Source organism: Megalobrama amblycephala, linkage group LG3, assembly GCF_018812025.1.
Source record: "Megalobrama amblycephala isolate DHTTF-2021 linkage group LG3, ASM1881202v1, whole genome shotgun sequence".
Classification (NCBI taxonomy): Eukaryota; Metazoa; Chordata; class Actinopteri; order Cypriniformes; family Xenocyprididae; genus Megalobrama; species Megalobrama amblycephala.
In genome coordinates, this window is record NC_063046.1 from 62,208,968 (window position 1) to 62,223,698 (window position 14,731).

General features: G+C 35.0%; 1 protein-coding gene across 1 annotated transcript; it reads right to left on the minus strand.

Moving 5' to 3' along the window:
- Nucleotides 1-6,532: 6,532 nt before the first annotated feature.
- On the minus strand, nt 6,533-13,888 carry LOC125265893 (nuclear factor 7, brain-like). The gene is made up of 6 exons (XM_048186458.1): nt 13,295-13,888; nt 13,111-13,206; nt 11,132-11,362; nt 10,968-10,990; nt 10,747-10,862; nt 6,533-8,020 (listed from the first exon to the last, which is right to left on the minus strand). The coding sequence occupies exons 1-6, from the start codon at nt 13,688-13,690 to the stop codon at nt 7,503-7,505; spliced, it is 1,380 nt and encodes a 459-aa protein (XP_048042415.1). The 5' UTR covers nt 13,691-13,888; the 3' UTR covers nt 6,533-7,502.
- Between the last annotated feature and the right edge of the window lie 843 nt (nt 13,889-14,731).

The window sequence follows — 14,731 nt, forward strand, 5'->3', positions numbered from 1 at the left end:
ACTTTCTATTTCCTCAAGAAAGTTTCTTGTTAAAGTTGCTGTCAGTGACCTCGCTGAGAAACATGGATTGTGAGTATATGTGGTTGTTTATAAGATGTAAGGTGTATTTGTTTAAAATAAGTTTAATTTAAATTACATTGTATTTAAATAAATTAAACATTTCATAAAACAGTTAAAAATAGAACAGTAAATAAGGTTAATTCAATAAATAACTTTAACAGTCTAAAGTACCAGTGTTATATATATATATATATATATATATATATATATATAATATATATATGTGTGTGTGTGTGTGTCTTTTTTATGTTTGTCGATGTTTGTGTTAGAGCCATTTCTGTGACTTTTGTTGAATATTTTTTTTTTTTTTTCCCCAGCTATCCATCTGGTACAGAAAAGCTGGCACTAGCAAAGGAGATTGTGTCATTGTTCGTTAAGGATTCAAGTGCCCTTTGGTGAAAATGAGGGACATGTAAGGATGTTTTTACATTATAAAATAAATTATTTAGCAATGTGAATATAAACTGCTCAAGTATATTTGACTCCAACTTAATTCTATTTTTGCATTACTCATGTCAGGAGCATTTTTTTGATGGGCCATCACACAGTGGCTTTATAGAGATGAGACTGCGGAACATCAGACGGAAGCTTCAACAGAACCAGCGGATGTACAGTTTGAAACGTCGTCATTGTACACTGCAACCTTCTTTGCCGAGTCAAGATGAAACTGAGCCAAGTGAGTGGTTGACCCTGATAAAAAGGATGCGACCGTCACCAGAGAATTCATCATCAATAAAGGCTGCAAGTTGAACAAACCTTCAGTTACCGAAGGAAATGGATAACGAGCAAATCCCCAACTGTTGCTGAAATCTTCAAAGAATATCCCAGATTTCTTGACATGCCTGCCTTGGTAATAGACATGCTCAACTAAGAGAGAACTTTACACAAACTTATATTTCATAATTGTAATATTAATATTTCTTTCTTTCTTTTTCTTTTTTTTTTCATTGAAGATGGACATTGAATTTTCCAAACTCACGGATGGCAAAGAAGCCTTTTTTTATCTGGAAATGGGAAGGGTGCATAATTCCAAAGCTGAAGCAAATAGCATCCTTGGAGAAGAAAAATTACATACAACACTTGCTGGAGAAAGCCAACAATCAGCAAGATGGTATGATTTTCTGCCTCAATGTTTGTTGCATGTGCACACATTTTTAAACCTAGTTTAAATGAGAAAAATATAACATTAAATATGAATTTTAATGTTCAATTCATGAAATAAATTAATAATAAAATAAATTTTGTTTAAAATTCTTCTTTTGCATGTGACCTGCATCTTCACTTCATCAAGATGAGCTGTGCTACACTATGTTGAAGATCCTCATTCATCTTCTTCCACCCACGGCGTCTGGGAGAAGTGTTGCTGGCAGTAAATGCTGTGTGAACTCTGCAGTCTCATACCTGTTGGAAGCAAGTGCCGGTATGCTTTTTTTACTGTTAGCTTGTGATAAACAACATTGTTTCTCATGCAGCAACATTTTCTGATGCTTTTCATTGTTTCATTTCTGTAGGCCGGTACCAACGTGACCTCCTTGCTCAGTGAATCCATGAGTGGGTCCCTGAAATCAGCTCAGCCTGCAGTTGGTTTCCATCGGTTCTCTACAACATGGAGCCCAGTACGTAATTGTGGCAAAGAATGATTCTTTTGCCCTTCCACTTGATGTTGAAAGCCTGACCTGTGCTGTAGACAGACTTTTCAAATTCTTCTGGCTGTGCAATCTTCAGTATCCATGCCAACTGTCCTCTGTTTTTTCATTTTTTGAGTATATATATGACCTACCTTTGACCCAGTCCTCTTGCAAACGTTCAAAGGTCATGGAATTGATTGCAAAATTGCAGTCTCGTCCCTAATTGAAACAAGCATGTATACCTGTCCAAAGTGTCTTGAAAAAGTTTCTGTTGAAACAAAGCAGTTAATTTGGCATTTAAGGGAGGTACATGCACTCTCCGACAGTCACAACCTAACTTTAATTTGTAGTCAAAATGGTTGCCCCAGAACGTATCATAATTTCAATTCATTTTTAAAACATCTTAGCAGAGATCATTGTAACATGAATTCATGCCCTTCAGTGGAGTCAGGATGCACTGAAAACATAGATATAGCAAATCAAATTGATGAAAGCAGAATATGTAATTTTGAAGATGATGTCCAAATGTCTGAAACAGAACCAGTTCCCCAGAGCAGTTTAAGCCTAACAGATTGTGCTGCTGTTTTTGCTGCCCGCATGTATGCCTCTGCTAATGTAACTTATACTGATGTTCAAAAAAGTATAACCTGCACAAAAGAAGTCATTGATCATGCCTTAGGTCATTTGCAAGAAAAGACTAATACTTTACTAAAGAACTTGGCAGTTCCGCTAGATAGTACTGAAGTTCAAACACTTATGAAAGATTTTGAGAGTACTAGAAACATGTTTAGTGACATAGATACACCATTTAAACTAACTAAGTACTTTTCTGACAATTTTTCCTTTGAGAAACCAACAGAAGTGTTTCTTGGTCACAGATTAGATTGTGTTAAAAAGAATGGAAAGAAAAGCCAGGTGTTAGTGCCTGTCACATGTCAGTACATCTCAATAATTAACACAATTAAATTTCTATTTAGCTGTGACAAAATGCAAAATATGTATATGCAGTCTTGTTGTGGACAGGAAAAAATGCTTGATTATTGTGATGGTGTTCATTATTCTAAACATCCTCTTTACCGAAACCATCCCAATGCATTACAAATTCAGTTATACCTAGATGATTTGGAAAACAACAAATCCTCTAGGATCAAAAACAAAGATTCATAAAATGGGGGCTGTTTACTTTGCATTAAGAAATGTGCCTTCAGAGTACAATTCTGTACTTTCCAATATTCATTTATGTCTTTTATTTAATTCTGTTGATAAAGACATTTATGGTTTTGACAGAATTCTGGAACCGCTTTTAACAGACTTAAAAGAGATTGAGAAAAATGGTATTGAGGTCAAAATACATGATAAATATCAATTACTTTATGGAACGCTTCGTTTGTTTACAGCAGACAATCTTGCCTGTCACTCACTCTGTGTCTATGTGGAAAGTTTCTCCGCAAACAGATTTTGTCAATTTTGTTTAATTGACAAATCAAGTTCTCAATATATTTTTGATGAGAATAACACAGAGAGACGTACAAGGAAAAACTATGCATGCCACGTACAACTCAATGATGCAAGTGCAACCGGTGTCAAGCATAACTCATGCCTAAATAGCCTACAGTATTTTCATGTCACTGAAAATATTGGTGTGGACATCATGCATGATGTGCTTGAAGGAGTCGCACCTCTTGAGGTGAAATTGATGCTGCGGCATTTCATTTATGAGGAGAAATGTTTTTCTCTGGAACTATTAAATGAAAGAATAGCAGCATTTGACTATGGCTATGAAAATCAAAAAAATAAACCTAGTGCAATTATCAATCTTAGGACATCTGAAAATGCTATTAAGCAGACTGTATCACAGATGTGGTGTTTACTACTAGTCTTGCCTTTTCTGTTGGGTGATTTAATTGATCCAAAGAGCCCACATTGGCATCTTTTCCTGTTGTTGCGCGAAATATGTGACATAATTTTTGCACCTGTTGTGTCAAAAGGGCTTGCAGCTTATCTTAAACAACTAATAATAGATCACCATACACAATTCAAGCTGCTTTATCCTGGTAGGAATCTAATTCCTAAACATCATTATATGACACATTATTCGAGTATTATGACTTTATTTGGACCTCTTTCCAAGTTGTGGTGTATGAGGTTTGAAGCCAAACATCACCCTCTTAAGCGACATGCCCAAGTAGTATGCAACTTTCGAAATATTTCAAAAACGCTGGCTCATAAACATCAGATTCAGCAAATGTACCACTGGAAATTGAGCTCACCACTCAATTTTGAAATGACTGTGCCAAATGCTTTCCCAGTTGTGATTGCATCTTTGTATAAAGGTGACAAATTGCTTGACAAACTTAAGACAGACTCTCATTTTGAGACTCTCACTTATACCAGTTCAGTTCATGTGGCTAACACTATCAGTTTTTTGGGGACAACATACAGGACAGGATGCATTCTGACTTTAAAAGCAGATGAGAGGGGAGAACCATTATTTGGTGAAGTTATACACATTATTCCCCAAAGTGAAAGCGAATGTGCACTTATGTTCCTGAGAGTTTTAAGAGTTAAATATTTTGATGAACATCTTTTTTCCTTCAATGTCATCAGAACCAAAGATTTTGACATGGCAAAGCTGCCTGGTGACTTAATAGATTACAGACCTTTAAATATTGTATCATTTTGTGATCAGCAATATGTAACTCCTAAATACAAAATTTTGTTTTAAACATGTTGGCGGTTGAAACTGTTGAACACTGTGTTTTGACCAGATTAGACGATGAATTGTTTTTTTAACATGATCACCTATAGGTGAATGCATACACAGTGTGTAATGGTTATTTCTTTGAATACAGTTTTTAGGTTAATTAAAATATTTTTTTTCTGTATGAAAATGAAATGTTGGTACACTTGAGAATAAGTTCAGAAAATATGGTACTTTATATGTTAAACTATTTCATACATATTTGACATTTTATTTGACTGCTTAACAGATGAGGTTTATAATATTTGATGAATGGTTTTTAAAATGTATGTGTTAATGCTTATTTCACAAGTAAAAACATTTGAATGCATTAATTCCATGTTAAAAAGAAAAACAAACAGTAAGTGTGTAATGGTTATTTCCTTTGAATACAGTTTTTAGGTTAATTAAAAGTATTTTTTCTATATGAAAATGAAATGTTGGTACACTTGAGAATAAGTTCAGAAAATGTGGTACTTTATATGTTAAACTATTTCATACATATTTGACATTTTATTTGACTGCTTAACAGATGAGGTTTATAATATTTGATGAATGGTTTTTAAAATGTATGTGTTAATGCTTATTTCACAAGTAAAAACATTTGAATGCATTAATTCCATGTTAAAAAGAAAAACAAACAGTAAGTGTGTAATGGTTATTTCCTTTGAATACAGTTTTTAGGTTAATTAAAAGTATTTTTTCTATATGAAAATGAAATGTTGGTACACTTGAGAATAAGTTCAGAAAATGTGGTACTTTATATGTTAAACTGTTTCATACATATTTGACATTTTATTTGACTGCTTAAAAGATGAGTTTTATAATATTTGATGAATCGTTTTTAAAATGTATGATGTTGAATGTGTTTAAACTTTTATTTTACAAGTTTAAAATCAGCATATTGTAGTAAAAACATTTGAATGCATTAATTCCATGTTAAAAAGAACAAATAAACAGTATGTGAGCAGTGTAATTGGTTCCTGTGAGATTTCATAATGTACACAAATTGTTTGATCTAACATTTGTAATAAATTTTATATTAACATATATTAAACAATTTCTTAGTAACACACAGTTGTGTTAAGTACATACAAAAAGAACACATCAATGTGTTAACTTGAGCTGCACATTTATGTGTTACATTTTATAACACATTTTGTGTGTTGAATTTAACTCAACATGTGTTGTCCCTGAGCACACTCAGAGCATGTGTTAAAAATAACACATGTTGTGTTGTTTTCAACACATTTGTTTTAAGGGTTCATGAGTACATGAACATGTTTATTTGCTCTACTACAGGCTGAACTATCTGTAGTCATTTAAAATTAGAGGCAACCACTGGATTTTAATCACGATCCCAACAAGGATGCTACATACATGCAGCATGAGCAGTTTTTAATTTAAATTATTAGATTGTATATTTTTTTAAACTTTGAAGCAAAAATACAATGTTCAGACTTTAGCTTTGTGAAGTTATGCTACAGTATTAACCTTCACTCTAATCTGGTAAACACTGTAAAATCAGTGGCGTGTTTATTAATCATTCAATAAGATAATTAGAGCAATTCAAATCAAATGTCAGTTTACTTTTTAAAAAACTGGCATAATTTATTTAGCGCGTCTGAGATTGCGCATGCGTACTGACAGGAGAGGCGCGTGCACATAAGTCTGAGGTAAATGGCGCCTTTTCTGAGATGAGTCACTTTAACCTGACGACAATTAATTATATCATTGATAATATAATTATTTAACGTTTTCTGAAAGATTTGAAATATCAACTATAATATTATGAGATGATTAGGAGATTATGAAGTGTGCTAATTACATTTTAAAATGTATTTACATATATAAAATGTGATAAACACGGACATTATTTAGATATTGTCAATATTCTGTCCAATAATAACATGACGAAGGGAAATCTACTCGGGTTGCTATGGCTACCTCAGGCAAACGATTTCTGTTCACCAGTGTTATCTGCCAGGTGAAACTATTTGCTAGTTAAATAGATTAATACACTATCACGATTCCCTTGGATAAATGCACACAGTTTTTGCAGCCCTTGGAGAATATGAAGCTATGTTGACATACACCCTCAGGTAGGAATTTTTATGACAGCTCATGGTTTACTTGTCTTCATGACATGAGAGTTTAATCAGAGCAGTTCTTATGTTATTTTCCACAGTATCAGAAAGGAGAAAATGTCACAGAAACCCACCGAATTTAAGTTAAAAAACTCATGCATGCAAACTCATGTAAGATATACCGGTTAGTTTATTGCTGCATCATAAAATTATTTTGACTGATCACGATGCATAATTCCAGTGCTGTTGCTTTAATTATCAATTAGTAATTTTGCTCCTTCACAGAAATATTGACTGCTTTTTCCCCACTAAAAGACATTATACAACTCAGTGCCTTCACACAGTTAATTAATTAACTATTAGTTTGTTATATTGGTCATTTTTATGCTATAGCCGAAATGCCGATGTTTTTAAACTGATCAAAAACGGCCAATAAATCACTACATCCACACAGCTCTACTAATTATTAATGTACTAAAACATTCCATGATTAGTTAATCTCAAGGCTTGACATAGAGTGACCCTAAAAATTATTGGGATACTTACAGACCTAACGGACTTTGTTTCAAAGGTGCCCTAGAACCAGTTTTTTACAAGGTGTAATATAAGTCTAAGGTGTCCCCTGTTGCTTACCTAGTCTGATGATTCAGCTGTGCAGATCCAGACGTTAATACTGGCTGCCCTTGTCTAATGCATTGAACATGGGCTGGTATATGCAAATATTTGGGGTGTACATATTAACGATCCCGATTGTTGCGTAACAGACGGTGTTATGTTGAGATTTGCCTGTTCTTCGGAGGTCTTTTAAACAAATGAGATTTATAAAAGAAGGAGGAAACAATGGAGTTTGAGACTCACTGTATGTCATTTCCATGTACTGAACTCTTGTTATTCAACTATGCCTAGGTAAATTAAATTTTTGATTCTAGGGCACCTAACACAAAACACAACCTGTAAAAAATGGTAGTTGTGTTTTACAGCTGTTGTTTATTTGCCGAAAAAAACATTAAGTGGCTTGCTCAAATCTCCAGTACAGAAATATGGGAACACCGTCTCTGGAAATCCACCGGTGAAGATGCACAAAATTCTGTTCCTGAAGGGTTCAATGAATCTCAGCTCTCCTTCATAAAAGTCCAGCTGCAGTCGGATGATATTTGGCCTCTCATTGCCGTCATCATTGTCATCTTGGACAAGTTTAGTACCTTTTTTATATTTCCCATTCACGTAACGAAAACACCAAAATTGACTCTTTGGATCCATTTTGATTAGTTTTTTGCGGTTCACTGTTTCCCCCATCACTCCCAACGTCCAGTTGTTGTTGTCTCCCACCTCTACGTCCCAACAGTGCAGACCCGAGCTGAAGCCCTGTGAGGCCAGCACTCCCACATACAGCCTCTTTGGGATATCAGACACATCCATTTTCTTTTCCGCATACTGAACACTGGTGCGATCCTGTGACACCATCAGTTTATCTGAGGCTGTGTCGGGGTCAAGCGTCACAGAAGCTGTAAACACAGATGAGAGTAAACTACAGCGCCTTTCATCGGTCAGTACCAGTGTACCACTGCCAATGTGTTATTGTCAGTTGTCAGTTATATTGGTAACTGTATAGAATAGCATAATAATAGCGGGACACATTGTAACAGTGTTGCAATGAACCCTATCTGCGCAATTGAAATTTAAACCTAGTTAGTGTCTGCTGCTAGTTAGTCAAGCATTAAAGAACTACTCAAACTGCTAAATAACAGATAGGAGATTGAAAGAATATCAGATTTGTCTAATTTTCAATAAAAAATATAGATGAAAAATTTATTTTTGCTATTGTTGAATACATTTTCAGTGATATCTTCCAAAGATTTCTGAATTTTGGCGCAGTACCACTGTATATGTGTTTGTGTTCTTATTTTTCCTGGTCCACACAATAAAAGTGGATGGTGACCAGAGGCTTGGTCCAAAAAGACAAACCTTCTTTTATGGTACTTTCATGGTATTCATGCCACTAAAGAAAGGAAGACGACTTCAGCTGATGTTACATTCCATTAATAGCTTGTTTCCACTGAGTAGTTTAGTACAATACAGTACAGTACAGTACGATTCTGGATGGTAAAGCCTAATCCAGCTTGCATTTCCACCGCCAACAGTACCCTTATTGATAGGTGTGGTTTATGCTGGAAAGTAGCGGTCAATGTCACTTGATAGGCGTGCCGAACTGTCACTTGTGTCACCAGTGCTTTTGTATCATTTGTATGTGTTTTAAAACCTGTAAATTTAAATATTTAAGCACAAGAAGATGCGAAAGAGAACTCAATTCAATATTTGTGCACTGTGTGAGAAGTTTTGTGTGCACACACATCTGAAGAGCACACCCAGAAAGCCGCCTCTCAGACAGTGTGTGAATGCTGTCTTGAATGGACATATTCATGTCATATTAATGACATATTCATGACATATTAATCTCCATGAACGGCTTTCATGTCTTGAATGGACATATTCACACAAAATTTTCAAAATGCCTGTATTGATGCGTATCCTCGCAAACATTATGTTTTAAGTGAACGGAAACAGTTGAAAAAGATGACACGTGTAAAAGTTTATTGGATCCATGCAGTTCTTAAAGTGACAGCAGCCTATTATTCCTGCTGCTATATGTTTTTAATGTTAATCAAAGATCAGAGGACAAAAAATCACTCACTAATCTTGACTGAATAAGTTTTGTAAATTTAATAAGGATTAATCTACATTTAATTTATATAGTGAAGACAATGCAGTGTTATTTTACATTTCACTATTCAATTTCTTTACCTGAAAACCTTATTTAAGGTTAATGGTCAAAAACACTAACTAAGCCTATTTTATGTTATTACTTTTTTATGGTGGGGCCCGACCGGGCCAGTAGAAAAAATCCTTAGCGTTGAGCCCTGTATAAAATTCCTCAGAAAATAATCCACTTCTGCTTCCCTCATTCCCCAATGGAAGGGTCCCAAAAAGTGGTACATTTTTGTATTTTGGTACCATTCACAACTTCTGACAATCGAAACGGAAATAATTGTGTACTGTACTTAGGGTTGCCATCCGTTCCGTATAATACGGAATCGTCCCGTATTTAAGGCATCAAAGAAGCGTTCCGTATGAAAGGCATACGGAACGCAGTTTGTCCCGTATTCTCAGGCATGCGTTTTAATTTGAGAATTAATCATTCCTTTGTGACAACATAGCCGTTCGCGGAAGGCTTTAAGACCAAGCAGACTTCTCTGTCGGCTTCACAGCGAGCGGGTCTCACGGTAACGGCAAATCCCTTTCACTGTTCGCGGTTTGATTTCAGCATTCAGCCACGCAAGAAAACATTCAATCTCCCTGAGGGAAGACGTGATCAAAAAGGGAAGTCATCTTTCACTATTGCTAATGTTGTTAAATAGAGAAAAAAACATGTTACGTTCATTTAAGTAGCCTAACTTGGACCTCATTATTGAAACACAAAAATAATATTGAAAAATACAAAATAATAAAGTCTCAAGCACCAAAAGCAGCCCATAATTCTCTACTTCTCTTTAATTGAAAAATATTCATTTTTATTTATTCATACATGGTTGCAACACCATTTAGTTCAAACTTTTAAGTACCATTGTTTAAAAAAATGCTTTATTGGCTGAAATTTTAAAGATGTTCAGTTATTATGCTTTCAAATTTTATGCCATCTATGTAGGCCTATCTTGCTGACATTTTTTTGTTGTTGTTGTTTATGGTTTATGATTTTGAATAGAGGTTGATGTTTAATATCCGTTGGTGTAGCTATATATATATATATATATATATATAGAAAATGGTCAAATTCAACAATTTGAACATGGAGCCACATTATATGGGACTGGAGGTACACGGAGATCCCTTTCTCTGGAAATTAACCATATTGGGACTTAAAAATTAAGAAAAGAAAAGTTTTTTAAGAATTATAATCTAAAAGGATATCTGTAATATGAGTTACAGAAATGCAAACTTTGGGCGAAAAACACAAGTGCTTTTTGCCATTTTTGAACTGTTGGCATATAATGCAACAAAGATTGCTAACGTCAACCACGATTGTCCCCATGATTGTCCCTTATTTTCCTTTCCAGAAGTTGGCAACCCTAACTGTACTGTACCACTCAGTGGAACAACATTACGATTTGGAACAACATTTGAGTTAGTAAATTATGTAAACAATCAAAGTCTATAACGAGACGTTATTACTTACGCTGTTCTACAATGTTTCGCATTTTGGCCCAGGTGGTGAAGATTATTGTCTGAATGGGATAGTGTTGATATTCCTCCATTTCAGGGGTCGTGTTTGGTACTGATGGATGTTCGAGTCTGTGTACATGAACAGCGAGATATTTCGGTGCATATTTTAATATTTAAGATATTTTGGGTATGGGATTGCAGCTGTATCAAAATGCTAATTGGGAAAAGACTCACTTTTTTAATGCATCACTGTAATTCTGAAAGAAAGAAAAAAACAGTTAGTGCTCAGTCATATGTGTGCGTAAACATCATGAACATTGATTACCAGACACGTTTGCTTCAGATTACAGTTCTCTGGTCGACTTTGGTTTCTGGTGTTATGTGTATCTTATCTGAACCTGGAGAAATGTGATGTTTTCAGCTTCCAATTGCTGCCAGAGAGCTGCCATCCTCTCAGACAGATCTGATATCTGTGTGGACAGACCCTCCATTCTGGTCTTGAGTTTCTGATCTCGATGTTCCATTTCTTTATGCAATGCTCTGATCCGTTTCTCCTCCTCATCTCTAAGAAACTGATGGAGCTTCTCAAATTCCTTCTTGATCTTGTTTTCTTCCACACTGGTATGTTTCTGAAATGAGTTAAGAAGGTTTAATCCTTTCTATTCACATAATTGTTCTGATTACCCTGCTGAAAATTCCAGCATTTCCGGTCACCAGAACACTGCTCAGTAGGGCTGTGAATCTTTGGGTAGACAGCAATTCAATTCGATTCATGATTCATAGGTGTTCGATTTGATTCAAGAAAGATTTTTGAAAATTCAGAACGATTCGATACCAGACAATTCACATTAAAAATTTGATGCGATTCGATTAATTTGATTTGATTCTGTATTTTAATATGCGTTCATAGGGTTATTGAAATGCTTCCCTCAATGTGTCTTAGTCAGGGTAAGAATTACACAGCAGCCTTCAGGAGTTTTTTTGCCCTTACACTTCAGGAGTGTAAGGGCAAAAAATAACCTTTTGTCCATTGTTAATGTTAGTTCTAATGATGCTACATAACTTTATTTTAATAGCCTATAAAAATTGGCATTTGTGGAAATGTACATAAGCCAAAACTTTAAAAGGGCTTTAAAAGTATTGTTAGGCCTAGTTCATATATAGTTAACTAGTGGAGGATAGTGTTAAAGGCTACACAACATTATTAAAGTGTTCCAGGTACATTAAACATACTAATGCTTGGTGGAGAGACTACCCTAGAATATCATGCACTTTCCCAACTAATTGTAAACTAACTTTTCTTCACGGAATAGTAAGAAAAGCCCTCTTTGTTCTCTTTATATGAAGAATTTTCCTTACGATGATCCTGAAAGAAAACATGCTGGCTTTCTAATGTTGATATAGTAATGAACGCAACTTTTTAGTATAAAATAGCATTTTTTGAAAAATTCCAATTTAAATAATTTTGTAGTTTGACATCGAACACACTGCAAAACATAGCTATACAGCCTAGGTCAAAACAGTACAGGCAAACAGATAAAGAAACACATTCAGACATTCAGAAAAACACAGAGCTGAACAAAACACTCCCCTCCCTCCACTTAAAGAACAGGAGATAAATAGACGAGTCAGTACAACTGTTCATAAAGTTTAATTGTCAGTTATATTGGTAACTGTATAGAATAGCATAATAATAGCGGGGCACATTGCAACAGTGTTGCAATGAACCCTATCTGCGCAATTGAAATTTAAACCTAGTTAGTGTCTGCTGCTAGTTAGTCAAGCATTAAAGAACTGCTCAAACTGCTAAATAACAGATAGGAAATTGAAATAATTTCAGATTTGTCTCATTTTAAATAAAAAATATAAATGAAAAAATTATTTTTGCTATTGTTGAATACATTTTCAGTGATATCTTCCAAAGATTTCTGAATTTTGGCGCAATTTTTTCTCTCTACATATTGTCGATATGGCAACTAGTAAATACACTCATCATGCTAGCATGTGTGGAAGTATTTAAACCATATGTGTTACAACTAACTCTGCGTTAGGTTGTGCCCCACCCTGCACATTTTGTAATCAGTGACTGACAGCTGGATCTCCACACACAAGTTCCCAAATAACCATTAAAGTCTTTAAAATAGTACCTTTTCAACTTCCATTTTCAAGTTGTTATTAACAGTCCCATTGAAAGAGCTCTTCTCATAACCCATGTTATTGAACTGCTGATGATTATGCTGTTATTCGGCATTTTTATTTGATTTCATAACTCTAAATGTTTTGTTTTGACCATACTGGTGGACTAGCTTCAAACCAGCATTGAATTCATGCTGGTTTATGCTGGATTTTTCAGCAGGGTAAAACACTAACCACATACCTTAATTAGCTCAGCCTTTTCCACGCAGCTCTTATGGGCTTTCTTGTGATCATCTAGGATCACCTGCATTTTGTCCATTTGTTCCTTGACACTCTCCTGGAATCACAGACTCTTAATTAAACTCTTAATAATGAGCTTGAAGATACCAAAACTCAGTCAGATTTAGATTCCAAACTTCTCCTACCTTTAAATCCTCAACAGCCTCCTCGACAGGAGAACACTTGTGATTTTCATGCTTCTTTGAAGTGTAACAGACCACACAGATGGGCTGCTTGTCATCATAGCAGAAGAGTTTGAGTGTCTCCTTATGCAGTGGACAAACATCTCCTGAAACAGCTCTGAGTTTTCCCGACTTGAAGGATTCACAGAGAGCTTTGAATGCCAGGCTCTTGGTGGGCTCGTCGTGTGAGCATTCCTTACGGCAGACCGGACACTGTGGCACTTCTTGGGTCGTCCAGAAATGCTGGAGGCATTCAGAGCACAAACTGTGGCTACATTTCAAAGTGACCGGATCAGTGAAAATATCACAACAGATGAGGCATGTCAAATCCTCCTCCAGGAAGGACGAAGCGTCTGACATGACTGTAAACAATCCTCAGAGACACTCGACTGATAATAGCCCAATGAATGTACTTTACTTTTCTGTTCTCCTGTTGAAGATATTATGAAACCCACTTTACTTGTCTACACTAGACCAAACCCTTATATTTCATCAAGTTTCATTTCAGTAGAAACATTAGTAAACAACTCCTCCCTCCAAAATACACATTACCGAGAATAGCAACCAGGAAATGATCACATGGGATGGTCACCTACTCAGCAAAACTTGAGACATACCATTTACATTAGTTAATTAGTAACTAGTTGATTTGTAACTAACTTGTTTGCTTAATTTTGTTGACTATATTCCCTTAAGGCAAGATTTCTATAAAGTATTAATTTGTAAATAGAAGTAAAGTTGATTGCCTGGCTGTCAACAACAAATTATTTCATTTCCATTAACAGTGGACAGTTGTTTTACATTGTAATATTTCACAATATTACAATTTTACGGTATTTCCGATCAAATAAATGCAGGCTTAGAGAGCATAAGAAACTTCTTTCAAAAAGAAGTAGGTTATCTGGTAGTGTATATAAACAAGAAAAACAAATGGTAAATTACTGAAATAGAGGGAATAGTTATTTTTATATATGGCAAAGATAACAATTTAGGAACATTATTTTAACTAAGACCTGGAGCAATAATCAAATACTAATACAACATTCTGAAATTTTCACGTTTATTTTGGTAGAAACCTGGCATGCCCAAGTGAAAATGACTATTGATGCCTCTCACATTGATTACATTCATTTAAACTAAGTTTAATAGTGCAGTGCACCAATATTTAGTTATTCATTAGTGTCCATGAACTATGATACGACTAGGTAAACATCCCGAGGGTGAGTAAATGATGGCAGACTTCATTTCTGTCAGCAGGGGCTGCAGTGACTTCAGAGTAGGACAAAAAAAAATGGACAAGTTGTATAAAATTTTCACTAGATGGCAGTATGCATCCATGTAATTTGACTTTAGGACATTACTGGGCATTTCACATTAGATTTTCTTTAAAAGAAAATCAAA